Source organism: Populus alba, chromosome 18, assembly GCF_005239225.2.
Source record: "Populus alba chromosome 18, ASM523922v2, whole genome shotgun sequence".
In the NCBI taxonomy this organism is placed as follows: Eukaryota; Viridiplantae; Streptophyta; class Magnoliopsida; order Malpighiales; family Salicaceae; genus Populus; species Populus alba.
Window position 1 is genome coordinate 222,478 of NC_133301.1, and position 20,097 is coordinate 242,574.

General features: G+C 35.9%; 3 protein-coding genes across 3 annotated transcripts; 2 read left to right on the forward strand and 1 right to left on the reverse strand.

Moving 5' to 3' along the window:
• The first annotated feature begins 91 nt into the window (after nt 1-91).
• Nucleotides 92-2,826, forward strand: LOC118059469 (gamma-glutamylcyclotransferase 2-2). The gene is made up of 9 exons (XM_035072347.2): nt 92-403; nt 843-964; nt 1,078-1,154; nt 1,322-1,378; nt 1,646-1,702; nt 1,819-1,859; nt 1,981-2,052; nt 2,159-2,238; nt 2,351-2,826. Exons 2-9 carry the CDS (start codon nt 856-858, stop codon nt 2,527-2,529), a joined length of 672 nt encoding a protein of 223 aa, XP_034928238.1. The 5' UTR covers nt 92-403; nt 843-855; the 3' UTR covers nt 2,530-2,826.
• A 2,184-nt stretch (nt 2,827-5,010) lies between these two features.
• On the forward strand, nt 5,011-7,768 carry LOC118059472 (AIG2-like protein D). Its single transcript, XM_035072349.2, has 5 exons — nt 5,011-5,214; nt 5,404-5,476; nt 5,694-5,786; nt 6,273-6,356; nt 7,394-7,768. Exons 1-5 carry the CDS (start codon nt 5,090-5,092, stop codon nt 7,538-7,540), a joined length of 522 nt encoding a protein of 173 aa, XP_034928240.1. The 5' UTR covers nt 5,011-5,089; the 3' UTR covers nt 7,541-7,768.
• Nucleotides 7,769-8,134: 366 nt separating this feature from the next.
• LOC118059471 (L-arabinokinase) lies at nt 8,135-19,270 on the reverse strand. The gene is made up of 29 exons (XM_035072348.2): nt 19,020-19,270; nt 18,684-18,791; nt 18,507-18,575; nt 18,266-18,349; nt 18,017-18,093; nt 17,256-17,322; nt 16,789-16,846; nt 16,596-16,663; nt 16,454-16,516; nt 16,216-16,269; nt 16,023-16,125; nt 15,835-15,944; nt 15,567-15,686; nt 15,422-15,478; nt 14,832-15,004; nt 14,565-14,733; nt 14,197-14,280; nt 13,562-13,687; nt 13,213-13,343; nt 13,054-13,135; nt 12,603-12,690; nt 11,759-11,802; nt 11,583-11,678; nt 11,414-11,490; nt 10,636-10,836; nt 9,916-10,081; nt 9,721-9,792; nt 8,875-9,078; nt 8,135-8,439 (listed from the first exon to the last, which is right to left on the reverse strand). Exons 1-29 carry the CDS (start codon nt 19,122-19,124, stop codon nt 8,323-8,325), a joined length of 2,973 nt encoding a protein of 990 aa, XP_034928239.1. The 5' UTR covers nt 19,125-19,270; the 3' UTR covers nt 8,135-8,322.
• Between the last annotated feature and the right edge of the window lie 827 nt (nt 19,271-20,097).

Here is a 20,097-nt window from a genome sequence, read left to right on the forward strand (position 1 = left end):
TTTTTGAGAAAAAAAAATGCATGCAAGAGAAATACATACATGCATGCATACATAATACACATAGGTGGCATAGGCATGGAATTGTGGTCGAGGGGTTGAGTCCAGTTGGCCGCACAACAACTTGCAGAGGCCTCTCATCACTCTTTCCTTTCTCGATAAATAGGCTCTATCTTCGCCCTTCTAACAATCCCTCTTCATCCTCAAAAACCAGAAGAAACCAAGGCGAGAAGATAGAGAGAAGATCCTTTAAGCCCCGATTTCATCTCTCTCTCCCCTCTTTGTTTCCTCTCTATTAACCCGCCAACCAGCTGACTGGTCATTGCCCTTCAGCCACCATCTTCGTAAATCTCACATTTTGCCCTCTTGGATCGCACAACATCGTCTCCTTCTTGCTCCACTCCTTGTAATCACCATCCTTTTGTCTTTCCTTTTCGATCTCATCTTTTGTTCTTTCAGATTTCGTTTTCTTTTTATTTTGTCTCTCCATTTTCTGTCCATGAAACATTGTCGGTTGTTTATTGTCATTTTACTTTTCGAACATTGATTTTATTATGTAATGTAATTCTTGCTTCAGTCTTATGTGGTGTGGCCAAAAGTGAGAATCTTTTACCAAGGGAAATGTTTCTGATCGACATTTTAGATGCAATCCCGTAGGATAGGAACTGGGGTTTTTGTTTTTTGCTGTAATTATTTGAACTTGGAGAATATGGCCCATCGGAACTACTGTTATTTGTGTTGATTCCTGAAACTCTCTCTTTTTTTTTTCCCGGGAATTATAATGTTATGATTTGGGATTAGCCTTGTAGTTTGTTTTTAATTATGTGAATGGTGACCTTTCTCAGGAGATAAGCGAAAATGGTTTTCTGGATTTTTGGCTATGGTTCATTGGTGTGGAACCCAGGTTTTGAATATGATGAGAAAGTGATTGGATTTATCAAGGACTACAGGCGTGTCTTTGATCTTGGTATGTTACTTGTTAATTTGAAGTCAATTTATCAATTACAGTAATAATCATGAATATTTATGGTCTCTAATTAGTGAAGCTGTTGTTAACAAATCTCATGTTCTGGATGTCAGCGTGCATTGATCACAGAGGTACACCTGAGAGTCCTGCAAGAACTTGCACGCTGGAAAATGTTGAAGGAGCTATTTGCGTAAGTTCAACTCTTTAGCAACTTTTATGCCTTTGACCTGGTTTTTTTGGTGGCGGTGGCCGGCCTCTTTTTCATTTAAATGTTTGTACTGTTGCTCTATCTCACTTTCAATAGGCTTGCGTTCTTCCTTGTTTTGTTTCTTATTCCTCTCTTTTCAATTCTTGTAGTGGGGAGCTGCCTATTGTGTACGGGGAAGTCCTGAAAGGGAAAGATTAGCTATGGAGGTATGTCCTGTTGCAGTATTTCTAGCTTAACATTGCTGAGCAGAGCTGACTTATGTACAAATTTGATGGGAGAAATGTAGGGGGTATGATCTAAGATGGAGTGGCATTACTAAAGAAATTAATTTGCAATTCATACGCCTTTTTACATAATTCAGCCACTTTCATATATTATTATAGTGGGAAATCTTTTCCCCTTCTTTTGAAAGCAGTTACTGAATTGTCATTTCTTACATGTATTGATATGCATTGATTTTTATTATTTTGTAGTATTTGGAGAGGAGAGAATGCGAATATGATAAAAAGACCCTCGTAGACTTTTATAAGGTAAGATGATGGTTTGTTTTTGTTGAAGTGTCTGAATTTGCCAAATGATTTCTAGGTCTGTCTTTATGCTCATTGTCCTCATATTTTTGATTCATTTGTGCTTTTCCTCATTGTAGGAAGGGGAACCCGCACAGCCTGCTTTAACTGGAGTTATAGTGTAAGTTAACCATTTTAACATCTATGAATTCACATTTATTTTAGTTAAAAGAGACGATGTTTATGACATCCATCCTCCTTTTGGGCATTATTTTCTTAAAGGAATGTGTTCACATGTGCAGTTTCACATCGACTCCAGACAAGGTGTCAAACAAGTACTACCTAGGGCCTGCCCCGTTGGTGGAAATGGCGAGGTACGTTAGCTGACATAATCTAACCCTTTATAGCCATTATTGTTTCTGCTTCAATGAAGTGCAGCCCATAAACAATTACCTTATAGATTCTTTCTCACCGTTTCAGGCAAATTGCAACTGCTCATGGACCATGTGGGAACAACAGAGACTATCTCTTCCTGCTAGAAAAAGCCATGTTTGCTATTGGTAAGATTTAATTTCTTTTTGTAAAGTGATCATTCCTCATCAATATACCATACTATTTATATCCATTTTGAATTGCTTTTGCTAATGATCGAGCACTGAAATGTGTAAACAGGTCATGAGGACGACATGGTGATAGAACTGGCAAAAGAAGTGAGGAAGGTTCTTGGAATTACAGGGAATGGTATTCCCACTGAGAAGAAGATAACGGGGACATCCCCAAAAGCACTCAAATCCCATATGCCAGTCCTTCAACTTCGTCCACTCCAAGAAGCCGTCGCAATGGACTCTTGAAAGTAGAAGACCTATACATTAGAGATAAACCAAGCTTCCTTAGCCCAACTTTTTGAATCTTCCGTTGACCTTTCCAAACCAGAGGAAGAGTTTTTTATAGTAGAGTCTGTAGCAGTCTATCTAGTCTTTTGACTGTGCCACATCTCTAACCTTCAATTAGATTGAGTTCCAAACGGCAAAAGATGTTTACTTGTTCTTATTGGCCAAATGACAGAAAAGTAGATGGAACAACTTCTTTTATTCAACCTTTTATTTCCAATGAAAAGAACAAGGAATAATTCAAATTCCATTATTTCATGCGAGTGTCAATTTATCTTCAGAAGCATGTCTTGAATGTTTGATTTTGATTGAATCAAGGGTAGAATGTTTTGAGATGCCTAGCGTGCTTTCTTCCTGGAAATTTCCCGGGAGATGAAACAAGGAGGCCGTCAAATTGGTCATTGGTCACAGGTCAATAGCGTTGACGATTTAGGAGACTAGAAAAGCTGTCGAAGCTTTGAATATTGGTTGTAGAATTCTGTTGATCTTGTAATAGTGCCAAAAATTTACAAAGTTTATCTTTGTTTTCCAACAGCATGACAAATTCCTAGTATATAAACTGCTATTGTTGAACCTTGGGGATAGCTGAGCGTATGGTCAGCACTCCTACAGCTCCCAACCATAACCTAACTTGCGTGAGATTCACAGCTGAAACTATTGCTAGTCATGATAATTGTTAGTAGCGCTGAACAAGCGAGTCATCTGTACGAGGAAAGAAAAAAAAAATGAAGTGCCTTCGAAGAAAAAAAGGAAATCATTTAACTCGCTAGGCCTTCAAAATACCCATCCATTTATTTATTGCTGCAAAAACAAAGCAATACTTCAATTCTGAACAAATTATTACTCAGATTAAGAAAAAAAAAAAAAAAACTCAAATCAGAAAAATAAAAAGTGAAACTTTTTTTTAATATAATATTTCTCCATCTAAAAACTAAAAGATTAGTTTTTCAATTTTTCAAATTTCTATTAAGCTTGAAAAACCACACATGTTAGAGGTTATCCACATTCACATTTATTCTTTACAAGTTTTTGAGATGAGAAAAAAAGACAGGATACAATATAATTTTGTAAATGCCAGCAAAAGATTAAAATTATTTTTTTCACATTTTCATGTTTCAATAATATCATAAATTTAACTACAAATATTTTCTTAGTTAACAATATTTTCTTGGTTTAAATGAAATAAAGTATTTAGATGACTGTTGTAAAAATTTGATTTTTTTTTTATGAAAAAAACTTTTAATTTTAATGAAATTTTTTTTAAAAAACTCATTTTTATTTTTAATAAATGAATATGTTTTTCAATTTTTTTTATTGAAAATGAAAAAGGAAAAAGAAAATAATTGATTTTAATAATGAACAGACCCTTAATAGCTTATAGCTTTTAGAAAGATTTTGTTTCCTTCCATTTTGGAAAGATTTTGATTTGAAGCGACTTGGAAACTTAGTCAAATAGACCAAACATAAACATATAATGGATATCAATTATTTTTTTTTTAATATTTTTGCATTGTAATAATATACTAATATAAAAAATAATTTTTTAAAAAATAAAAAAATATTATTTTAATATATTTTTAAATAAAAAATATTTTAAAAAATAATTGTGGCGCTTAAAAAAAAAAAAAAGCCCATCCAAACCTTTTGCTTTATAGCTGCCATAAACAACCTGATAGGATACACAGGGGAGCTGAAGAAAATGGTTTTGAAGTGTTGAAAGGGTATGTATCTAAAACAAATTGTCAAGAAATATGATTTCAAATTAAATTTGACAAAATGGGGTATCTACAATAGCCAAGCAACCTGCGGGCCCAAAAACAGAGAGCACATTCATTCCATGCGAATTTGTGCTTGAGCTGTGAGTAACAACGGCTCTTTGGCACTTTCTTGCAGCAATTGGTGGTAAAGGCAGTTTCCTCCCGTTCACGATATGGTTCAAATGGGGCTGTTATTTGCACTGTCATTGTTAGATCAAACTCAATCCTATTGCTCTTTTTATTCATTGTTTTCAAGGATTAACTCTGAGGGAGCGATAAGAAACTGTTACCCCGTTGACCCCCTGCCACTGTGGCATGAAGAGTTGGAGCCTCAGATTCCATTGTTGGACATGTTAAATGCATCTGTGTTTATCCAATGAGCGTATGAAGTTATGTTGCCATTGATGGATGCCCTAATTCTATACATATCTTGACTCAACAGAGAAAGATACTCCATTATATATAGCCCAAAATCCATTTAGGCTAAAAACATTCACTCAAACAAATCCCAATCTTACGAAAACTATCAAACACATGAAAACACCCGAGAGGGCCTCAATCAATCGAATCAATGAAGTATATGGACTGTGTGCAATTGACTGGATAACATTTCAATTTGTTTTTTTGTTTTTAATTTGAGGACTAGAATGAACATCTCACATTACAAATGAGTTGTCCAAGGTGGCAATAAGAAGACCATTTTGTCCTGTCTTGTTCAGAGAAAGAGAGGGCGATATTTGGTCAGCAACAAGCCAACAACAGCAATGGCAATGGTAGGAGGCAATCAGGTCCACAACGTGTTCGTGTACGGGAGCCTTCTTGCTGATGACGTTGTTCGTGCCCTCTTGAGCCGCATCCCTCAATCTTCTCCAGCCATCCTCAACGGCCAGTCTGTCTCTTTTTTTTTTTTTTTTTTTTTTTCCGTTAAATAAAAATTGGCCTGTGATTTCATTTCAATATTAACTCTTCCCCCCCCTGTATCGATTTTTTTTTCCCATTTTTTTTATTGCTCATTCATCAGTCATAATAACCCTCAATTTATTTTTGCTTACTTTTTGTTGTTGTTGTTGTTTTGTAGTCACAGGTTTAGCATAAAAGGGCGTGTCTACCCTGCAATTCTACCTGTGGAGAACAAGAAAGTTACTGGAAAGGTCTGTTTCATCCCCCCAATGGTTCACTTTTATGTTCAAGTCCTAATTTTTTCACTTCTTAATCTAAGCAGAAATCTTTCTTATGTATAATCTCAAGTTTTGGTTGCTGCCATTTGTTTTCTTTTTTAAAATGTTAAATTTAATGAACGTGTTTTCTTAGTGATTTTGATTCTTGTGTCTTAGGCTGCATCCAATGCATGAGTTCTTGTTAGTGCAGGTTCTCCAGGGCATCACTGATCTGGAATTGTATATTTTAGATGAATTTGAGGATGTTGAATATGAAAGAGTCGCTGTTGATGTTTCTTTGATGGTAAGTGAGTTCGGTTCAACAATCTTCAATGTTTTCTTGTCATGAATTTAAATGAGATGTTCATGCTTCATTGATTGCATGCCCTTGTTGTTGCTAAGTAGGTAAGCTGCCAATTCCTTCTCCGCAGGATAGGAATTGACTGTCAAGAACATTGTTGATCATGAACCATCTCTTTTTTCTTTCTAATTCATAATCAATTGGTTAAGTGGCATGTCGCCCTTTTAGTTTTGTCATACTTTTCTTTGGACGTTTCAAATTTGAATAATGTCTCATGGGTGGATGCAAAAGAAGTATTGTGGTTTTGAGTCTGCATCTTAAACGAATGCGTGGGCTAAAATTCAAATGAAAAGCCAGATACTCTTGAAAATTTATGGTCCATTTCAAGGGGAAGGTCCCCAAACAGATGAGAAAGATCGCTCCATGTGGCTCTCATGGAGTTGTACTATATTGTTGCTGAAAGTAATAGATGGTGATGATATTTTGCAGGACTCATCTAACAAGTCACAAGCATTTGCTTATGTTTGGTCAGACAAAAATGATCCCAACTTGTACGGGGAGTGGGATTTTGAGGTAAACATGCTATATTTTATTTTCTTGAAAATCTTCTTTGCGTAGGTTGCTACTGTATGCTTTACTGTAGTTTCGGGCAAAAGATGTTCGAGAACGGGGGAATGTTAGAATATGAATTGTGAACCAAGAGTCCCATTTTTGCTTTCAGCAAACTTCAAAAATCAGAAGGTCAAGGCAATTGTGCTTGGCTCTATTCGTACCCCTTTTTTTATGGTCGAAATCTTGATTGATTCAGCTAGTTTCCTCTTGTTTCACCATGTAATTAAATCAGTTAATTAATTGGTCAGTGCCGAGGTCAATAACCTTGTTGGCAAAGTCAAAATGGAGTAGATTCCACACATTTCTCATGTCCGCACTAAGATACCAATATCATCCAATAGACTGCATGTCTTTTCTTTTCCTTGCATGATAGCTATGTTTACTTTTTGCCCACTTGTCTTGAATTTACACAGCCATTGAACTTTCAAGCCTCCAACCAGGGTTTTGCTGTGCTTTGTTTCAATGTACTTTCGCTCTAAATCTGTGAGAATCAGGCTCTGGAAATCTAGTAGTCTACAAATGATAAATCCTGTCATCGTACCTATTCTTAGTCTTTGTTGTTCTGGTTTTGGAGGAGCATTAAGAATAAATCCTATAATTCATAATTGAAAGCATGAGACCCGTCTCAACCACAAAATCATCAAGGTTATATTGCTTCATGCCTGGCCAACAACAGTATTAGCTGGTCAGGGTTAGCTATAGGTTTGCCATGGCTGCCAGCTAGGTTACGTGGCAAGCCACTGTGTTGTCTCAGCTGAAGTGAGCCCAAGATGTAACCAAAGCCCACGCCCAGGTTTTTTCTTTTCTTTGTTTCTATTTTAAGAGAACGTCTAGGATTTTGCTGTCAATCTGTTGGATATGTTCTTAATGCTCCAGTCAATCCCACCTTTTAGCCCCATCATTTGCATTTGCTGCATTACTTCCGATGCCTTCACCCCTTCATTTTCCTCAACTCTGTTTCTTGCTTGCTTATTTGTTTTTACTGTATTTGTCGAAAGGAATGGAAGAGGACTCAGATGTCGGATTTCGCCAAGATGGCTGCTGAATTTAGGAAAGATCTGGAGCTGCCCGAGTCGAAGACAAGAATAGCCACTTACGAATCCTACTATCAGCAGGACGGCAGCGACAGTCCCCTCGCCCCCTGAAAGCAGACATTCCTTCTGCTGAATTTAGATTTACATTAATGGCGGAGGCGTTGTACTATGATTTTATGGTCAATTGTTCATAAAAGGCGAGTGGGGACTTATAATCCCAGACGTGCATTATAATGGATGTTGGTAGCCATTCCTGGACAGTATATAACCAAAAGAATCATTTGATGTAAATCTATAGGCTTCAAAGGCTCTATCACCATATTCCTTTTCTGATTGGAACAAGTATCTAGTCAATTTAGGAAACCCCTTCGTTTTCCTAAGTTGACAAATTTAACTATCAAGTTTAAATTCCCAGTAAATAAATCAGCATTGAATAATTATGTGGTAAAAAGTAACTGACTAATTTAAACTATCAGGCAATAAAACTGTATCTCTTGGGTCATTAAACGTAACTGACTAATTTAAACTATCAGGCAATAAAACTGTATGTCTTGGGTCATTAAACGATTCGTTTCCGTATTGATAAATTGCGGCGGTAAAAAACAGATGGCACAGAGGCGATCAAAACTGTACTGAGTCCTTCACATCAACGTCATAGAGGGATATCCCATCAGATTCTAATGCACACTGGTGAATCGGTGACAATTTTTGGTCTGAAACGTGCTTTATTATTCGGAGGGGAAGCAGTTGGATTTTATAAATTAACATCAGAGATACAAATTCCTGGAATAATGATAATAATTTATGCAGCTGGATTGTGGTTACAGTTTACTAATACAGAAATGTTCTGTATCTTAATATAGTAACCACTAACCACAATGAGAGACAGTTGACTAAGTTCTGGACACTGGCCGGCGAATTCTCAAGTATCCGAATTTTCCTGATCCAGGCGACGAACCCTCGAAAATAAATGGCAAATAGCCAGTTCCACCTTTGTATCTGTGCTGAATCTGGAAATTCAAAATGACAGATTGCTCATTAACAAGTTAAATCCAATAGCAATTATAAAGGACCAAGAAAAATACTACTATTTTTTCCCCTTCTAAATGCTTAGCAGCGATAAGCAACAGGAAATACACTCATCAATCTACAATGGCTTGCAATTGTAATTACTTGTTAAATACAAGCAATGACAATAGAAAGCAAAAATATAAGCTCTAGTTAATTCGGTGTCCTAGGCCTATCATCAAATGCAAGAGCATGAAATAAACAGGGCATGTATGCAAAAGGGAAAGGAAAGTATCTCGGCAAATATCAAATTCAAGATTATTCTATTTGTAATTGGCCACCTCGAAGAACAAGAACATGTGCACCATGATAAAAGGAACAAATGCATAAAGAAGAAAAATTAACATTTTTCTATGATCATGCTGGTCTAGAATTACCTCCAGAATTTGTTGGCTGCTTCTAAGACAGTTCCTACCGATTACACAAACTGTTCCACCAGAACCCCCACCAGTTATTTTTGCTCCATATAACGTCCCATCCTCGGATTTTGATGGTTTAAAATGTTGCATTTCCTGTACCAACCGCACAAGCCTATCCGTCCCATCAGAGCCAAGCCCGCAAGCACTGTAGCTATAGTGACACTGCAAAATAACATGGCACATTAATAAATACTTTCAATCCACTTTCCTCTATTTCATATTTCTTGTGCTGTCATGATTCCATTCATTGAGCAGGCTGTTATTATTTACTTGAACGTTAAAAAATAGTAAGATTTATTGTGTGTAAAAAGTTAACAATCAGGATGTTTATCTACTTTCAGAATAATGCTTACTGTGGTCAATAAGTCAATAGTTCCTCTAAAGGAGAGGGGACATGGCACTGTTAACCAAACATGGCTGGCTTCGCACATTAATAATGGCTTTTCCAGTCACTTTATCATGATTACGGGACAGAAATATAGAGCAGTGAACATCTTTGTAACATTTCCTATATCTGGATAAAAAGTTAACAATCAGGATGTTTATCTACTTTCAGAATAATGCTTACTGTGGTCAATAAGTCAATAGTTCCTCTAAAGGAGAGGGGACATGGCACTGTTAACCAAACATGGCTGGCTTCGCACATTAATAATGGCTTTTCCAGTCACTTTATCATGATTACGGGACAGAAATATAGAGCAGTGAACATCTTTGTAACATTTCCTATATCTGGATAATGAATATCTAGCAAATCAAATCTGAAGTTTTCTCAATCACAGTAATGTCAAACGAATTTGAATATACCTGATACAATAGTTCTCCAAGAGCTGTAAGTTGCTCATCTGAACTGGTGGAAGTTAACAATGCTTTGAAGGCCTAACATCAAGAAGCAGAACAAAGAGGATTTTAGAAATAGCATGGACAACAGTATCCACCGAACATAATTTCCAAAGTTGTTCAATCTATATTTGAAACAATGAAATGAAAATTATTGCTGACCTTGACACGGAAGTTTTCATATATAGGATGATTAGCCGGTGCTCTCACAACATATGTGCGCTTCTCATCAATTATCGTGACAGCATCATTATGATCAATATACTTCTCCAGAAAGGTTTCTCCAAGGATGGATTCAGGAAGCATCTTAGCATAGAGAGCCTCATATCTGTATTATCAGATTTAACATAACAGTAAAAAATGCACGTACATTTACTTCAGAGTTGCAGGACAAGATTCAGATGTTACATAACCATAATCATAAAGCAAGATAATAGAGAATGAGAACAGAAAACTAACATTAAGATGTAAAACTCACAAAGAAATACAGCATTTGGAACGGAAAGTAAAGAGAACATCAAGTTAGAACCATCTAACACTGTGATAATATATTATAGAAGCGGGGAATCACCTGTCGATTGTGGAAGCACGAGGTTATGACAAGTAAAAACTGTTTTTTCTCTATTTTATTTAAAATGTGCGTTTCAACTATAATAAGAGCCCATGTTTCTTAAGCAATGTAAGAGTATTTAATTCATCCCGCAAAGAGAAGAGAGGGAGCTTTTTTTAATCAAAACAGTCACAGGGCTCTGTAAGATAACTACAGGATGTAAGGATAAAAACATTATCAACATAAGAGAAATTAATCAAAGCATCCCACACATCACATGGATTACTACCTACTTTACACAAATTATGGAATGGACCTCAAAAGACCCTTACCTGTGTGGTGATAAGTTACACAAGTAATCCAATGAAGCTTCAGCTTTGATTAGATCCACACTATGATCCTCCAACTCGTCATGGATTAACCCATTAGCAGTGGGCAGTGATCTGGACAAAGTAGATGATGCTATAGACTTAATCATCTTTCGACCCATGAAGGCACCTATTCTTACAGATCCATAATCTGCACCGCCAACACTGCCAAAGAAAAAAAATTACTACATTAAAATAGGAGCTAAGCAATGCCAACAGATAAAGGAGCGTGTTTTGCTACAGAAGTTATCAAACTGGTGAAATTACTACATTATCTAAGCCATTAGCAATGCCAAAAAATTACTACAATGATCCAGAAGCGAATGTAGCCATTAAAAGGAGCTTCATAGACCATTAATTTCTTGAACATGTAATAAATATTTTCCTGCAGGAAAGTGAGCAAGTCAAGGGCCTGGCAAGAACAAGAATTAACAACCATTATTAAGTTCCATAATGCCTGATCTGTAAACAACTAATATGCCATGTCCAATAGAGGTTGGAGAGGTTGGTAGTGAGCCACAACACAGTTTCTTTTACTAAAATGAAAAGATGCCAAATCCTCAAATCAAATAAGATAAAACATCCATGGGGACTTAGCAATCAATTAGTGAAAGCAATCAAGAAAAAAACTGAAATAGAGAATATGAAAGAGTGCTTAGAATGAATGAACATTACATGCAAATGCCAATTTGTAAAATGAGTGGCAGGAGAATTAATAAAAAGCATTCAGGGGGCTGGATACCTGTGTCGTATTCCTGAATCAATTCCCCAGAAACGAATATGGCTAGGAATTTCTACAAGCCCAATAACCTCTGCAGGCTGCATTGATAATCAACACAGGTATAGCACTGTTTCTTATCCTTTGGAACATCTTTATCAAAAGTTTAGTCAACGGCATGAATGATCCTTACCTGGCACACCATTGCAAGAAGTTTGTTGGCTTCACCACATGCTGACGTCATCTGATCCATTACACCACATGGAGCTCCAACAATGTGATTCTCTACCTATTGAACACTTCTTATGTCAGAACTGATATACATATTTTGCTAATAAGAAGTTTTCTTCTATTTGTTAAAAATCAAACCTTTTGGCAGAGCAAAGCAATATCTCTTGGACTGATACTTAATCCTGCAACATTTACAGGAAGGTTGAACTTTAAAGTCAATTGTTTAACAACATCAAGAATATCAGTTCATGAATATCCAAGAGTATCCATGGTCCAGTAGGAAAAATAAATGATAGTGGCTTTATAAATGATAGTGCCTTTATACAACAGCTTACTGTAAGAAACATAATTTTTTGTATGATGCAGGCAGTATTCTTCATAAATTGCTGGGATTCAATCTAACAAGACTACAGCTTGAAATAAATAAACTAAACCTTGTTTGATATTTACAGAGTTCATTAGCTGCAGATGTTTACAAAGTAGATTATTAGCTTCTGCAAGGAACATTCCTAACAAAAAATTACGGTGACAAATTCAAAGCTTTACATTATTTAAGCTTAGCATTTTGTTTCACGTTGGCAAGTCCTCCAAAGTGGCAAGGCATTTATTCTGGTAATTGGAAGTAAAACCAATTTAATTAATCTTCAAGAAACTCTGAAAAAGTCTCAAACAATGGAGAAAGGTCTTCGTATCCATTGATTCAGGGTAAAAAATTACAAATTCACAGTTTTTATTTATTTATTCATTTCCTACCTAGTATTCTGTCCTAAAACTCATGTGCTTCCACTTAGCCATCCACTATCCCATTGATCTGTGGTTGAACCATCTTGATTATTTCAAAATCCAGTTTACATAAAGGTCATTAGTCATGATAAGAGCATTAATTGGGCAGCTAGCAAAAGGACCAAATTATAACATGACAGATATATTAAAAGAAAAAATGAACTGCCAATGAGTTCAGGAGAATTAGAATAGCAGTTACCATGAGCAGCAGCTATAGCAGACATGCTGGCAACCTCCACTGATGCAGAAGAAGATACCCCTTTTCCCTCAGGGACTGCTGAAGAAACCTGTATTTCCGAGTAGGAATAATTAAGATCTGAAATGAGCAAAGCCCAGAATGTGCACCAGATGATCTACAACGAAAAGGACAAAAAAAGTCCACATGCAACTTACAATAACCAGAAATTTAGCACAGTTTACCTAGTTCACCTTAAGCTTTGGGTCATTGTAAACCTACCTATAGTATAGCAGTTTTATGGTTATATGACAGCAAGATACATGAAAGCAATCTTATCATCCGTATTTTCATGCATATTGAAGTCAGTGGGACAGAGGAAGGGGAAAAACAAAGAAAGCCAATATAGCAATTGATAAAAAAAGAAGCAATAGAATCGTCTAATAGAGAAAGAATGCAAGAAGGCGACTCATACCAGCATGCTAATGCTATCCTCAAAGCGCACACCTAATTCTGTCATCAAAACAAGAATTGTCCCTGCAACATAAGCTGCCCACCTAGAAGAGGGACCATGAAAGTAAGATACAGAGTTCTCAATATATCTAAATAAGAAAAAAAAGTGACAGTGACCTACTTTTGTGATGGATCTTGGGCAAAATATTTTTTTGCCTTGTCATATGATATTGGCATCTCTCCATTCATAAAATCAGATAGATCCATGTCAAAGGTTGGACCACGATTGCTTAATTCTGACCCATAGGATACCTGGTTGAGATAAAGAAAGATGTTTACAATAGCAATTAAATATCTATCTCACATATTAAACTTTAAGCTGCACAAAATGAGTTCAAATCATAGTTATCACAGCTGAATTAACAACATAAACCAACAATCTACATCGTATATGGAGAGTGACTAGAGGGGATGATGGATGTATGAGTGTGTGTGGAAATAATGGTTCAATATTCAAATGTCATACTTACTATTTGAAGAACAGGGGTAGGCCCCTGTCCTTTTCCATTTTGCCGAGCCTGGGCATGTTTCCAGAGCCTATGTTTACTCGCATGGTTCCTTTGCACAGCAACATGGCAGGCTTCTTTAATAGGCATCTATGACAAAAGAAACAGAAGATGGTTAATCAACTTTAGTGATAGATCTGATGTGAAAGAAGTGCAGTTTTTCCTCACTATGACTGCATTCATACATGGTGCATCATAATACACTTAAGGATACAGAAGTGGTTTGATTGTCAGGACCATGGTCAACATTAGGATTCTTCTAAAGCAAACAAAGAGAAAGGAAGAAATAGTCAACATACGGAGGAAATAGGATTCAGATGTGATAGACAGAAAGAGAAATAGATAAATTGATTAGCACCAAATTATTTTGAGAAGCCAGATTAATATAAAGTGTATTAATTCTTCACAAAATGGATATTGCTCAGGCACCCAAAGCAAGACTTAGTGAGAACTGTGGTGTTGCCTTCAGGCATCAGTAACTTTTTGAAACAAAAAGGATAAAATACAGCGGTGTGGTTTAAGTAAATACAAAAAAAAAAAAAAAAAAGGCACAAAATTTTACTGTGATGGCAAAGCTTAAAAAAATAGAGAAGTCTAACCTGCAACACAAGACTTCCTGAATAATCAGCAATCCCTCCCATTACATCCAATCTCCCAGGTGCTCTTGCCACATAGATATCTTCCTGTACAAATACAACACGGGCACATAAACTCCTTCCATGTTTGTATCAAACACATAAAGAGGACCTACTTTAATTTCCAAATGACATTACAATCCATCCATTTTGAAGATGATAGTGATTCATAGTGCAGGAATGCAACTGATTGAGAAGAAACTGCAAATCACTACAATGCCTAGAGTCAACCTTGTACATAGTTGCTATTAATGCTAAGCATTCTGGTTTGTGAAAACACTAAAAGAGTACACGAGTTAAAATCAATGTGTTTTATTGGACATGATACAGACCTCCCAATTAAAGAGTCCTGCAGCAGCCTTATGTTCCCGCATTTGGCGCTTCTCAGTGTTCTTCTCAGAGTCATATACAGTATCTAGCTCTGCCAAGCTCTTTAAGAAACTCTTTGTATCTGGAAGGCCTTGAAGATCTCCATGTAGAATCTCAAAATCATCAGTGCATCTGGAAAGAGTTGAATAAAAATGTCAACAGAATAAAGAATTGAATGTCTCATCAAAATTAAGAATCTGCCAAGTTAAATGGAGAAAGACAAAACTCACATGTTTGTCAGGGATCCATTTTCAATTATTTGGGTAGTTGGAGACCCGGTAGATTTATTGAGTTCATTTTCAGCACTTGAATACCATTCTGGGATGCTGATATCTCGTCCAGGGACCCTTTGTAATTGATAACCAAGGACAATGGCATCTCGCAATCTTCTTGCTCCACTGAACTACACTTTCACAAGGAAAAACAGAACAATTGTTCTAGACCATTCAAAGACAAGGAAATAATATTTCAATGTAAATCTGAATTTAGAAACTCAATTTTTTTCATAAAAAGTTCTACCATTTTAACAATGTACAAGGTGTTTGACAAAATAAAAATTGTCACAGCGAAAAGAATCAAGGCAGCTCAGCCATATGCAAAACCTCTCAAAAACTCAGCACAAAGGAATGAAAGGTTGAAAATTGAAGGAATACGAGGATTAAAATCCATGGATTAATTATTCTTAACATTTGTCTTGTACATTTTCTTTGAAGATAGTTACATTATCATTACATAAACCTTGTCCACAACAATGTTGATGTGAAACACATGCATTATTGATTACACCCCATATAAAACTAGATGTCAAACCTTTGCTTACCTTATCTGAAGCATAGTTTTTACCAATAGCTGTCTCCTGCAAAATGTGGGCTGCCACCTACAATTTCAAAATATCCCAAAGCAGTATATCAGTGTTGAGAAATATGTCAAGAAAATCACAGAAATCAAGAAAGGAAGTTTAGTACCTCGCCTCCATTAATGCCTCCCTCATAGCATGGTTTCAAACTAATTGCACGTTCAAGATAAGGTTTCCAGTGACCAGTGAGTAAATCTCTCCTAATCATCTCAACACCACACTGGTAATACTGTTTCAAGACATCATATTTCACTAGTATCAAAATAACGTGAAAGGAGCTACAAGAAAAGATCACAGAGAGAACTGAAGAATAAGAGGAAGAGGAAGAAAGGAAGAAAACAAAAGATTATGATGACATTTGGAAACAATTATTGCACCTCGAGCATATTTCTCAAAAAGGGTTCTTCATTGAAATAATCTCTTCGCACAAAGACAAATGGTAGCTTGAATGCCAGGGCTTCACTGACAGTGCCATATCCAATTTTCCCTGAAGAAATGGAAATCCCATTAAGTTTCTGTTTCAAACCATCTAATTTAGTTCAGCTACCAAAAATATCATACTGACCAAGCATGCAGTCTGATGCTGCAATAAGATCAGGTGTGTAGGCATCTTTTGCAAGCTTTATGAAATTTGGTGGAAGCTCCTGGCTGTCAGAAGCACCACAAACCTGAATCAAAACTCACATGCTTCAATAACCATTATGAAAATGTGTTTTTATACATTACAAATACATAGACATTGTTACTGAAAAAGGTACCAGGCAAAGCCAACCAGAAGGTAAGTACTCCTCCTTCAACTTCCACCCAGATGGCTACACAAGAGGGAAAGAAGTTTATAGTAAGAATGAAATTATTGTACATTTCCAACCAATGCATAAGGCATTGAAGCATATCAGGGGCAAACATTGCAGCGGACATTAAATGGAGAAAGAGAAATATACTTCACGCAAATTTGAGCACACATATCAGATCTACAAAAACTTTTAATATTCTCACCTGTCCACCAAAGTTAAGGATTACCAGCTTCACATCATCACTGATGCCAAGTTCCTTCCTTGCCTATGTTAAGAAAATAGAAGACCTGGATCAACATTTGAATGATATAAAGAAGGGTTTCAACAGTTTTCAGAAGCCAAACCTCCTTGCGGGTTTTGTGCAACCTCCTCACAACAAGAGGTACATCAATAACATCCCGGAAAGCAGGCACTGAAAACAGAAGAGAACCAAATTAATATTTTGAGAGCTACCAAACAATGTTCCTGCACCAGATATGGAAATGAGAAAGGAAACACAGGGAGATTCGTCTTGAGGCTATGTAAGAACCAACATACTTGGACAATATCCTGGGAGGCGGATTAGGAATTCACAGTGAGAGTAATCCTCTGCTATCTGTAATAATTTCAAGACCATAAACAAATTTAGTACTACTAAAATCACACCAAAACAAGTCCCAAATCAAAAGGGTAAATCCTGAATGCCAAAACAGTGCAGGTACACAGAAAAAGTACAGCCATCTCAAATTTCATATAAATTCTTGAGATGAAGAGTCATTGGCAATTGGTTCGACAGTAAAATCACTATATTGAGTATTTTCTATGCCTTGCGTGATTAATTGACTTAGTTGGAATTTTGGATACAAAAGGAATAAAGATAATGGGAGAAGATATTGGAATTATGACCAGAACATATCAAATGAAGAAGGCATTGGCAAAAGGTCACAAGAACTAGGGAAATGGAAACACTAATTGAACAATTATGAGTACGTGGGGAAAGGAATTCTATAAAAACAATATGACACCTGCCAAACTATTGAACGATGATGATTTCCAGCAGCCATGACATACTCTGCATAGATGAAGTCCCAACTGCAACAGTGAAAAGACAAAGATCAAACAGGTTTTCATAAAATTACAAGGATTGATGACGCGGCTAGCAAAATTTCAAGCAGGGGCTTTAAATTTTCCATAAGTTATACCAATGACCTTGCACATCATATCATATTTTCAACCATGGAATGGTAACACAAACATCAAACCAAGTCTGGGGTTTATAACATGACCTAAGCACTGTGTATCAACCACTCCACTAAGCAACTTCATCTAGAAAGAAGCATCTTTACTAAAATAGATAATAGATATAAGAAGCAAACTTTTTTTGTTTCACATCTTAAATTTAGATAAGGTCAGGCAACAGAAGAATTTCACATCCAAGTATCTCAGTTAAGGTCAGGCAACCTTATGATCTAGTTTTAATTTTTTGACATGACAAAAAAGTAAGTTACAATAAAGGATATTTATTCAGCGGATAAAATTAAAAACTTTTCATGCAATTATGCTTTTTCACCATACCAATATTTCTATTTTTTTTTCCTTAAAAGGAAAGAAGAAGAACAAAAAGACATAAATTCTTGTGGAGCTATCCGTTAAAACCTCTCGTCCTCCAAGACTAAAGTGTTTATTGATAACACTCAATACATTTACCCTCCAAGATAATTAGACTCAAATAAATGAAATTCTAGAAACTGTAAAATGAACAAGAATGCTAGCAACAAGAAGTTACCTGAAGTTGGTGACACAGACAGATCGAATTCCTGCATCAGCTGCAGCACGGCACGCAACTGGAACAACATCAGAAACCTGTTTTCATATGAGCAAAAACGCAATTCATCAATGCTGAATGCTCTTCATTTTTCACCATTTTTGTCTTTTAATACTAAATTAAAGTGAACCCTTGACACCATAGTCCAGATAAATAGACACTGCAGGAGTTCAGCTATAATAACAAATATGAGAAAAACAAGATCAATACCACTAAGTCAGCTTTGATGGAGTTCAGCCACTCTATCTCAGTAGCCAAAATAGATTCCCGGGGCTTCACAGCCGTCTCCGAATACTAACATCCAGAAAAACAAGAAAGTGTAATTAGCATAGCAAAAGAAAAATTCCATCACTTCAATTGATATTTATGAAGTATGAGCCAGCACTAATTACCGAAACTATAATTGCGAAAAAAAGATAAAGAAAAAGGGAAATAATTAGTGTTTTTATACCTTCTCCAACGACGCAAGGCGATCCACGGTCAATGCATCTGCCTGTACTGCTCCACAGTCCAATAATACCTATCAATTCAAACACAAATACAAAAATTAATTGGAATTATCAATTTTCTACTTCCACATTCCCAAATAATAATAATAATAATAATAATAATAATAATAATAATATACCTTGCGAATGAAGAGACGAGGCGACTGAATTTCAGAGGTGAAGACAAAATCAGGTGCACCAGTGACCACGTGCACATCATGCCCAGCCAAAATCAAGTTCCTAACAACCTTTTCCAGCAAAATCACACTGTTTCAAGCTCAAACCCAAATTTCCTAAAAAAATAAAACAGAAAAATACTATGCATGATCATCGCAATCACGCTATGATCATCAACATCAAGCTGTCTCTAAATTAATGATGGTCTTTTTATATATATATAAAAAAAAAAAAGAACAGAAAATTGAGAACCACGAGGAATTGCAATTTGGAGAAAAAATAAGAGCAGCGAAAGAGACCTCGACAACACGAGTGGCATGGCCAAAACCATGACCGGTAACATAATAGGCAAACACCAGGTGCGTTCTCGACGCCGATACTCCATCGCTTTCCTCTATTCGCATTTTCACCTCCTTCTACTTCAAAAGAGACTGATAAAGATGGAGACAAATTGCTGCCTTGTTTTCGGGAATTTAAGCCAGCAAAGTAAGTTGATGGCGGGTGTGATCAGGAGTGATCAGAAGAGAACGTTCGCATTTTAATCAGAACGAGCACTGTGCATTTTGGACCGTTGGAGCTGTATACCTCCAGATCAAGAAGTTTAGATTTGACCAGTCACAGCTGTCAGAGCATGTTTGGCCGATGTGGCATCCTTATCTTTCTTTTTTCTTTTCCTATTTTTATATGTATTAACAAGAGACTGAAAAGTACACATAACAAATTAAAATGGACTAAGAGGCCGTTTGTTTAGGAGATTATATCTGTGTCTTGTTTTAAATGTAGGCGTAACCTATTTGATTTTTTTAAAACATAGTTTATTATGCATGAAGGATCCATGTATATTTAAAACAAAATGAATGTCTATGGAAAATAGCTCTTAGTTGTTTTTTGCAAACCTATAAACAGTAGAGAGTGAATTAAATTTATTATTTTTAAAATTTATTAGGTTCGGTCCAAAGCTAAAAAATACATTGAATCGGGTCCAATCCAGTGAAAAAATTAAATTAAATTATTTTATTTTATTTTATTTATGACGTATGATTTGCAGAATTTGATTGCAATCCCAATTTTGTTTCTCATTATATTTTATCTGATGTTGTTGCGCGCTTAAAAAACCAAGAAAACTGTAGTATTTGTCGGATGTATTTCATATATGATGAAATTATAGATAGTTTAATTGAACAATAAAAAATATTTTATATAAAGTATTATTTATTTCACGATGTAATAACAATAATTAAATCTAAAATATTTAAATTCAAAACTACACACACACACACATTAATTATTTTATAACCTCAGTTCGAAAAACAATTTTTTAACCAAACACATTAAACTACTTTTTATTAATCTCAAATTCAACCACAGTTTTAACCA